The following is a 10399-nucleotide window of genomic DNA, read 5'->3' as shown; positions in this document are numbered from 1 at the left end:
GGGGCGGCCGCCGAGAGTGAGACACGACACGAGAGAGTTGTGAAATGATGAGGGAAGGGAGTATGACTGTGTGAGAGACTCTGCCCTAATGGCTAATGGCCTAAAGTAATGCGGTAATGAATTGAATGGGCCGAAGGCCTGCTGGGAGTGGGCAGCCTGAAATTCAGGACTGAGTGATTCCTGGCGTGGGCTGGGCCTGGAACTGGAAGTAATATTAATGGTTGGGCCGAACTGGGGATGTGTTCTGCGGGTTGGGTTGGGGTTGCGGGTTGTTATGAGCCCAACCCACAACCCGCCCCAAACACTTCGGGCCAGAGGTCTAATGGGCCGAAAATTAAAAAATAATGTTGCGGGTTGCTTTTTTCGGGTTGGATTGGGGCGGTGCGGGGTGGGTTTGCGGGTTGTTCGGGTTTATGAACACCCCTAGATTTAACAATTAAAAACTAACATTATCAATAGACGTAAGCCTACTAGAGAAATATCTAAAAAATAGAACTTTAGAAAGAAAATGACTAAAGAGAAAGTATTTGTTATGACATTAAAAATGCCAAAAGCTCACGTCTTTGTTGCATTTACTTGTATTGTGGTGCAAGACAATACATGATGTGTGTAGAGTAGTACATTTGCCAAGCAAGGACGTGAATGATCGGATCATGACCTTTAGCAACATATAGCATACCAAAGAGAATCAAACACTTAACTAGTTTGTGTATTTGTAGGTGGATGATGAATTGATGATAATATTTTCCGGGGTTCATTTCATTTTCAGTCCCCTAACTATAGTCTAATTTTATTTGGCATTTGACCTTTAAAATGTATCAAGAATGTGCCTCAAATATTTATGAAAATATCCAAAGAACATGTCAATAATATTTAGGTCTAAAATCTAGTTGTACATTTATGATGTTAGTGTAACAAAAAAAAAATGATAGAGAGAATTGTATGGTAAAATATAAAAAGTACCCCATTAGTATGCTCTGTTTAAATTATCATATTCTGGATCATTTATGTTATTTTTTTTATGTGATTTTTAATCAAATTCACTAAGGTCGGTTGCTTGTGTTTATAATTTAATATATAAATATGTGGAAAAGAAAATTGATATAAATCTTATGCATGTGGAGAATATATGTAGGAAGATGTTGGATCAAGTATCGACCATTTATAACGACTTTTTCTCGTAGATTTTCTCACCGATAGTATTGGTTATTAACTGTTAGAGTCGACTAAATTAACATCAGATTAAAAGAAATATGTAGAATAAATAATTTTTAATATAAATTTAAAAATTAAAAAGTAGAAAATTACTTAAGATTCATTTTTCCTAAACTTATGAGAGAAATTCTCTTATATTAAAGTTAGATAATCATGGTTCGAAAAATGGGTGATGTTTAAGTTTTCCACTAACCAACTGTTGCTTACCTTTTGATACGATGGCTAACTATTTTCGACACGGAAGTTCATATTTTAATATAAGAACTAAGAAGATACTTACAAATCACGTACCACTTTCATGACGATTCAAAAATAGATGTTCTCCCTTGTTAAAATCTCTTCGACCAAGTCATATTTCTTATGACGTTTCTGTCGTGTTGCCTAAATTCTAACGATCGTGATGAATATTGTGTCTCTCGCAAATGGCAAAGTGGGCCATACCACTAGTCAATATATATATATAGAGATTGGAATTGATTCCGTTTTTATTTTTTATGTTTTTTTAGGAAAAAAAATAAAAATATTTTTAAAATAACTTTTGGCGTAATAAAAATAAAAAATATAAATGAAAATAATTTTTTAATTTAGTGTAAAATAAGAGAAACGAAAAATGACTTTTAGTCGTTTTTTATTTTTTATTTTCTTTTTCTGCTCTCTCGAGTAAAGAGAGAGAAAGAGAGACATTAATAGATTTTTTTTATACTGAAAATAATATCTTGATAAAACTATCAAATGCATTTTCAAACGCATTTTTAAAAATGATTTCTATCTGAGATTGAAAACGTTTTCATTTTCATACAAAAAATAAAATTATTTTAAAATGAGTTACAAACGCGCTCATAATGAAAAAGTTTATGTGCTCAAAACACTTTTAAAATCTTGTGATTTCCGAAACAAAAGTAAACTAATATATCTACACTCTTCTCTAACTAAGAACGATTATAAAAGAGAAAAAAAAAAATCACTGTTTCGTGATAGACGGACAAGGGTACTTATGAATCCATACTAATTCTTTAATAAAGAAGGGACTGTTAGGCGGTCATTTTTTTGAGTTAAAAATTTAAAAAAAGTAATTTGAGTTATAATTTTATTTAAGTTTATATTCTTTTAAGTTTGAACTCGAGTTTGGGACTAAAATTTGAGTTCAAGTTTTCCCTTCAACTCGAGTTCAGAAACTCGAACTCAAATTAATGAACAATATTTTTTCTATTCTTAAAAATGTTATAACTTTTTCGTTTTAATTCTGATTGAGATGATTTTTTTTCTATGCGTTGACAACGAAAAGATGAATAAAACTCCACCCATATACCCTATTAAAATTTTCCATCAGCATTGAGTTTTTATTAAAATATTATCTAAATACAAATTCAAGTTTTGATTCACTCAAACACAAACTCAAAAAGGTTTTTATCTCAAATCATAACTCAAATGTACACAACCAAACACAAACTCAAGTTATAACTTCAACTCAAGTTATAACTCAAACTCAACTCAAAATCTAAACTCAAGTCACCTAACTCAAAAAGGGCAAAAGAACAGCCCGGGCAAAAGAACAGCCCCGAAAGTTTTCAGATTTTCTAGACCACTACTTCCTGTTGCCTTTTCTTTTCTATTCTTTTGTTAAGACGAATAATCACGTATAAGCTCTGGTATGACTTTTTTTCTCTTCGTTTGTTTGTCACTTATTGTACTACATACTTCTCTTCTTTATAAGTTTTTAACACAATTACCTTCTGAACTTAATAAATTACCCCGCAAATTTTTAATTTTGGCATTAAACCCCTCAAACTTATAAAAATATTACAATATGCTCCATTTTGCTAAATTTTACTAAATTTGCTCAAATTGTTTGTTAGAATTAAAGAATTAAAAGTTGAGAAATTAAAAGATTTATGCATATTTAAATTGGGATGTTAAAATTTTTTATCGAACGTGTTTTTTTAACATTAATTTGACACAATTATTGTCAAAATAAAGCATATTACAACAAGTTTATAAATTAACGAGACAACTTGTCAAAATTAAAAATGCAAATAGCAAAACCAAAGAAGTTCAGAGGGAAAATGTGTAAAATACCCTTTCTTTATATCTGCAAAAAACTTCACTTGATGACCAGATGTATCATGGTAAAAACAAACGACATGTGGTTTAAACGTGTGAGCGACGTGTTTTTGCCTCGACATAACCTTGTTTGTTTACAACAAACTATAAATTACCAGACATGTCATTTCAGCTGAAAAAAGGAATGTCAATTTTCAAGATGGAAACCGCAAATGACATTCAGTATTTCAGTTTTTTCTTCTTTTTTTTTCAGTGAATCAGTATATCTCTCTCTCTCTCTCTCTCTCTCTCTCTCTCTCTCTCTCTCTCTCTGTCTTGTCTTGTTACGGCAGCTACCGACGTTCGTCTAAGTGGACATTACATGTCGTTTTTAGCATGATACACAACATGTCATTTAATTCTATATGATAAAACGACTTGACATTTTTCAGTCAAGAAACGACACGTCGTATTTTTTCCTCTAGCGTTTCTCAATTCCTCCCAAGGGGTTTTTTTTTTTTTTTCTTTTATATTTTTATCAGCAAATCCTCCCAAGTGTTGTATGCCAATACCAACCCCTTTAAAGTGGTATGGCTCTACACTCACCCCAATTCTATCCTCATTACTTCACTAACCTCTCAAAGATTTTGTTTATAAAATACCTCATTTTCCCCACATTCTTTACATATTATGAGCTAATCACTCGTCATTTCACTGCTAAAGCAACAGCAATGATCATTACATCATTGCTTTTTGGGTATTACAAAAGACATTGTTATGGCCATAAATAGAGAATGATGCTTCTCACGCGTGCGCCCCCATTGACATGATCTCTACTACAAGACCATGCTTTTTTTGTTGTCTACAGTCCATCACCACCAGCACCAGCACAGTTCAATACAAACAAAGCAGTCCCATGAGTTTCAACTTCCGTTGAAATTGACTGCTTTGCTATCCCAAAGTCCTTCCCACACCACAATTCTCTGTACTTGCACGAATCTTCGCTCAACTTTGCGCCGGGAAGTGCCTTGGCCAGGTCTGATATCTTAGCCGTTATTACTGTCTTCACTGGGCTAAGGTTGAAAAAAGCAACATATACTTCTCCTGAGAAGAAACAAAAAGGGTAAGGTTGTTGTGGGATTGAGACTTCTATGGCATCCATTGGAAAGAAAGCCAAACTAGGGGCTGAATTTGGCACTTGTGTTGGCATATTGCTAATTTTCATCCTTGGTATGAAAATATGCTTCCATTCTAGTTTACTCATCATCAGCAAAACTAGGGGCTGAATTTCGCACTTGTGTTGGCATATTGCTAATTTTCATCCTTGGTATGAAAATATGCTTCCATTCTAGTTTTACTCATCATCTTTTCTATTCGAAAACCAAATGTTTCCACAGCTTTATTTGGAGACCACGGAGTAATCTGTGGAAATATGTATTACAGAAATTTTTCCACATGATAGAAATTTATTATGTTTTAGAAGTATTTAAAATAATCCCAGAAGTAACCTGCTAGACCATTTTTTTCCCCTAGCAAATATTTCTAAGATGTTCTTTTCATTAGGTTAGGGTGTGGTGTGGGGTGTGGGGTAAGCGATCAAACCTCTTCTTCCAGTTGCGATCCAAGAACGAATTCCATTGGGATTGACTTTAGCTGCGTCAAGGATCGGTTCACAAGTTAAATGGCATGTGGAATAAAAGATTGCTCTAAAAGTTGCCATCAAATTAATGTACACAAAGCATTTAGTTTAAACTTGATCACCTGCAGCAGAATTCACAGTCGCGCATAGGCCGGAATAACTATTTTTCAGCGTCCCATGATGATTCAGTTCCCACATCTGTTAGCACTAAATATTGTCAGCTTTCACTGTAACTTATCGCAGATCAGAGAGAGAGAGAGGATCATCTAACAAAATACTCAGGAAAGACAAGATGTAAAGTGAGAAACAATGGCAATTTGTAATTTTGTACGATGCATTTATGCAGATTAGTTAAAATTGGACACAAGGCTAGACTCATTGTTCTTTATGATCACAAACAACAAGTCAAAGTATTACATTTTCCAAAAAGGGATACCTGATTTGTGTCCCATGTGCAAGGTGAAAATGAATTTCTTTTCAACTCTTTTGAGGTAACCTTTCTTTTTGGAGAAGCATGCAAGCAAAATTCGGCCCGGTCAGTTGCTAATAAGAAGAGTTTTCCTTGGTATATCTCTTTGTGGATTATGTCGTCATCTCTACATGAACTAACATTGACATAAGAATAATCTTAACAAAGTAAATAGAGGAAACTCTAGCAAATAGTTCGAGACAATAAAAGGAAACAGACAGGAGGAGCACAATTACGATGTCAGCCAAGATTCTCTCTTGTATAGGCAAAAAGGCGCCTGGTGTTTGTTTTTGGAATTTTCTTTCCAGCAGATTTGTTCAAGATCATCTTGCTCAAAAGCTTCATTAGACCAACCAACTGCTTTCACATCTGAACAGCTAGTGAGACCCACAACATGTGATTCAGAAGTTCTTCTATCTGTCAAACATTTTCTTGATTGCCAGGAGACAGCTTCATCTGCCTTGTTGAAGCTCGTTGTACTAGTAATGTAAGGGAACTATCAATTCAACAAAGAATTAACTTATATTTCTACCATGAAGAAGTCTATCTTAAAAAATACGAAAATCAGAAAAATTGACTCGCCTCCATATTATTTGAGCTAAAATGATTTATCTCCAGCAGAGTAGGATTAGTGATGAGACGGTAAGTGGTCTCATCAATCTTTCTCACATCTCCTCCATACATGAGAGGAGACTTGGCCATAGACCATAAAGTCATCTGTGAATGTGAAGTATATAAGATCAAAAAAAAAAAAAAGTGCTTATTAAGTTCAAGATATACAAATATCAAATTCACACTTATTTATCCTCATAAGGCCATACCTGAGTTCTTTGCTCATCTAAAGTAAGCCGACTCGTTCTGTGTGGACCTTCGTTCGAACCTAGTCATAACAAATCGAATGATGAATTTATCCATCTATATCGTACTGAAATAAAAAAATAAGCAGTTCAATCTCATCAGTTATTCCTTTTATCTTTCACTCTTAAGGAGACTTATAAAACAATGAACACCAGTACAACTTTTAAAACATTTATCATGATTCATTGCAGAACTGCTTATCAGAAGTTGGAAGATGAATCACAATGAATATTCTTTCCTAAAGATTTAGCTGACTCGGATGTGACACTCAAAAGTGTCATTTTCTTAACTTGTGAGTTGAGTTCCTAAGGGAGAATTTAGTCCAGTAAATCATCAACTAATACAGGGAAATAAACATGCTGAGTCTTCACCTGGATCAGTAAGCAATCCTAGAGGTAGCATATCCAAGTCAGGCCATGACCTCCCCAGCAATCCCTTTGCTCCTACCATATTAGCGGCAGAAAAGTCCCTGAGGAAGAATTGGGTAGAAGTGTGTATTAGAACCACTAAATCTTCTCCTTTTCCTCTTAAGTGAGAAAAGAGACAATTGTATGGTCTGAAATCGAGATATGAAAGAATCGTAATAAAATATTTTTCACCTTGTAACATTGAAATGAAATGCAACATCTCCCCACGTATCCCAATCATCCCCAGTTATCCTGTACATATTGGCTAGTCCGCTCACAGCCTTGGCCATAGCAGGTGTTACACTGGTTCCAGGAGAAAGAGAATAAAGTATAGGACGGTCAAGTTCCTTGAGAACCTGCATAAGTAAATCCACCCACAATATCAACAATGATAACATTATTAAGAGAGAGAGAGAGAGAGAGCACGGTTGCTTACCTCTGAAACAAAGCTTATTTCATTCACGTCCAAGTCATCACCAAATACACAGTCATGTTTCACTAGAAGAAAACATATATCCGGCAGCCAGTCAATTTTCTATGTCAGAACGATTGATTACAAATGAGATCATAACATGATATGATATGTTAATAAAGTATAAAAAATCTTGTCTTCTCCTGGAATACCAGAATAACTAACTACATATGCTAAAATCATTATATGGTCATTTAAATGCAACTCGATAATGCAGTCAATCCAGGCTCCTCAAACAACGTATGCAGTAGTAATCAAGATCAAAATTCATTTATCAGAAGGTCAAATTACCAAAATCGACACCCCACTCAGCATACTGTCGATAAAGCGACCTAAGGAAGGCCCTTCCAGCCCCCAACTTGGTATCCACACTCATAAAACCGTTCGACATCCATGCGCAAGCCCTTTCCTTGATCCCTATATCTTTTGCTGTCCACTTTCTTCCAGACTCTTCGTAAGCACCTCCCTGACAAGACATGAAAATAAAACCTAAAATATTGACAGTCCAATGATTCTTGTAACATATAAAATACAGTCGCTGTGGAATCGATAATACCTTGGTTGTGTCCAAGATAGGGGTATTTGCATTTACTGCCTGTGTGCTTATCCCTCTCATGACATGAATCCCAAACTTCAAACCCATACTATGCACTTTTTTTGCCACTTCAGTAAACCCTTTTCCTCCTTTGGAAGACGGCCATCTACCTGGATCAGGCAGCATTCTGCCCCATTCGTCGATCACATCATAGCCAAGAGAATCCGTATAAGCACCCGGAACCTTTCTTCTATACCAAAGGTAATCCACCACCACATACTGCATTGCAAAAGATAACACATAAATGAGCTTCATGTTGAATAATTTTCAAACTAAAATAGCTATATGAACCTCATATCCATGGTGAAGTAGCGTTTTAGATATGATTTCAGCACTTTGCAGAAACTCTTGTTCTGAAATTGTCCAGCTAAAAGAGTCATACGAGTTCCAACCTCTTGGAGGGAAAATGGCACGTTCTGATGATACCCTGAAAATGGTTTTTTCAATCACACACACACACATATGTATTTCATAAATCTGGAAATTTTCTTTTCTGGGGTCAAATTATTTGCCACACAACTGATTATAAACACTCCAAACCTTTAACTGAGGCCCAAATGGGCAGAGAAATCCTGAAGATCATCAATTAACAATTTTGCTTCCACCAAAGAGCATGTTTTAATCATGGAAAAGAAATTAAAACTTTGGGGTTAAAAAAAAAGCCCACAAGGCACGTATTGTAGGGTAAATGAAAAAAAGGTTGCTGCTTTCGAGAACTATTGTCATCAGTTGAACAAGATACTAACAATATAGTTGAAAATTCAAAGACCCCTTTTTTTTTTTTTTTACTATAATGAATTTAGAGCAAAGAAAGTAAAAGTACCTACGAACGAGGAGGAGAAATCCTAGGAAGAAGCATATAGAGCTTGCGAAGAAGAACTTCATGGTTACAGTTGGTGGGAGAAGCTCAAATTGCTCACTTTTTTTGGGTATCTTTTTGTTGGGGTTGTTTTAAAGAGAAAGCTTACGCCGTTAAACCGTAAAAACCGGTGATCGTGTAACCTTGTTACTGTTTTCAGTTTTGCCGTCGTGCATTTCTTCACTCCTCTTCTTCTTTTTTCGCGGGTAAAAATGAAAAGTCTGTGACTGTTTTGACAGGTGGACTCAGATCCTCTGTTTCACAAACCATATCTTATGGTTTGTAGTTTGTACGATTTTGTTTTATTTTTTTTTATATACTACGAAATTAAAATGTCATATGTTTCTCTTTGGAAAACCTTAAAATAATGTTTGCTCTCGGTCGTTAATCTTTATCATAGTAAACCAATAACACCAGTGTCTAAAAGTAACTCATTAAAAGAAAAAAAAAATCCAACAATAACTTATTCCCTTCCAATTTTCTCAAAGGACAAAATCACTTTCGTATTCTTATTATAGTGAAACATGTCGATGTTACTCTATATTTTTAATAATACTAAAACAGTATATTCACCGTTGAAAAAATTAAGGCTAGTAATATAAATTACGACACGACAACACGATTTAAAAACGATACGAATTCACGGGTTAGGATTAGAAAAAAAGAGGATCGAGTCAAAATTTAGTCAACCTAAAATTGACACGAAAACACGAGTTAATTTCGAGTTAGACCCTCCTAATCCGAACATGATACGAAACTCGTAAAAAATTAAATATATATTTTTCATTACATATTTTAAATTTTATTATGAACTTGTGATATCATAATAGTTATACTCAAAATCTTATATTATTATTTGCTTAATTTGAATGAATATTATTGTATTTTAGTGTTATAAATTTTAAGTTATTTCTAATATGTAAAAAATTAAAGAAATGTATATAATTTTCGTGTCAATTTCATATTCACGGGTTAATTCGTGTCACGGGTCATTTTTCTGTCGTGTCGTGTCAACCTGTAAGGTAGTCGTGTTGCGGTTTTTAAAAAAATTCATATCACGGATCGTGTTCGAGTTGACTGTAGATTTAAGAAGAAACGATCAAAACACGACACGTGACACGAATTGTCACTCTTAAGAAAAACGTTCTTTCGGTACTTCCTTAATTTTTGAGACATAAAATGTATATTTTACCATTCTCACTGATTAATAATAAACTAATAATTTTTTTTAAAGAAATTCTTGAAAATACTTTAAAACATTTAAAAATTAAAATGTAAAAATATTTTTAAAGTTATTAGTTTTAAAAGGACACTTTAGATCTTAAAAATCAGTTTTAAGATACTGAAAAAACAATTTCTTTAAAGATGAAAGTACCATTTCCCTTTTTTAAATGGTTTCCAAATGTAAAAAGGGTCCATGTGGTAAACAATTTTCATTCACTGATTATGTAGACTTGTTTATGTTTTCTTATTAATTATGATCTATGTCATTTTTCCTGATATACTTTTAATTTTTATTTTTCAGCCATAAACGATGAAAGAAATTATTGGTGCTGTTGAAAAATGTTTTTTTTTTGTTTTTTCTTTTGGTTAAACCACCAACTGACAAAATTTCAATGAAAGAGGTTGTTTTAAGCTCCATCAAACAGCTGGAAAAAGTGGAAGCATTGTACATCCCATTTCCCTTTCAATTGCCTTAAAAAGATGGCTTCCAAATGGAAAAAGTCAATGTGGTAAGCTCTGTGTCATACACCAATTAAATACTTGTTCCATTTTTCTTTTACCCTCTGATCAATTTCCTTAAAAGATGGTTTCCAAAGGTTAACTCATATGGAAACAAATTGT

General features: G+C 33.9%; 1 protein-coding gene across 2 annotated transcripts; it reads right to left on the bottom strand.

The window, feature by feature from the left end:
* Positions 1-3754: 3754 nt before the first annotated feature.
* Positions 3755-8770, bottom strand: LOC21410285. Of its 2 annotated transcripts, none has more exons than XM_024168169.1 (14): positions 8519-8770; positions 7987-8122; positions 7657-7914; positions 7392-7566; positions 7065-7126; positions 6821-6984; positions 6593-6690; positions 6185-6243; positions 5946-6080; positions 5600-5859; positions 5331-5499; positions 5017-5092; positions 4858-4908; positions 3755-4359 (listed from the first exon to the last, which is right to left on the bottom strand). In XM_024168169.1, the coding sequence occupies exons 1-14, from the start codon at positions 8578-8580 to the stop codon at positions 4118-4120; spliced, it is 1947 nt and encodes a 648-aa protein (XP_024023937.1). In that variant the 5' UTR covers positions 8581-8770; the 3' UTR covers positions 3755-4117. The 2 variants fall into 2 exon arrangements, with proteins under 2 accessions (XP_024023937.1, XP_024023938.1); XM_024168170.1 differs by having other exon boundaries at positions 5331-5490.
* Positions 8771-10399: the final 1629 nt, after the last annotated feature.

The sequence above is a fragment of the Morus notabilis genome, unplaced genomic scaffold (assembly GCF_000414095.1).
Source record: "Morus notabilis unplaced genomic scaffold, ASM41409v2 Scaffold99, whole genome shotgun sequence".
NCBI classification, from domain to species: Eukaryota; Viridiplantae; Streptophyta; class Magnoliopsida; order Rosales; family Moraceae; genus Morus; species Morus notabilis.
The sequence above is the reverse complement of the archived record's forward strand: the minus strand, read 5'-3'. Positions and strand labels throughout refer to the sequence as shown.

Coding starts and splice junctions, on each gene's coding strand:
- LOC21410285 (XM_024168169.1), bottom strand. CDS start 8,580: ATGAAGTTCTTCTTCGCAAGCTCTATATGCTTCTTCCTAGGATTTCTC. Junction 7,127..7,391: donor TGAGTGGGGTGTCGATTTTG/GTAATTTGACCT, acceptor GTTTTCTTCTAG/TGAAACATGACTGTGTATTT. Junction 6,244..6,592: donor AGGATTGCTTACTGATCCAG/GTGAAGACTCAG, acceptor TGTTATGACTAG/GTTCGAACGAAGGTCCACAC.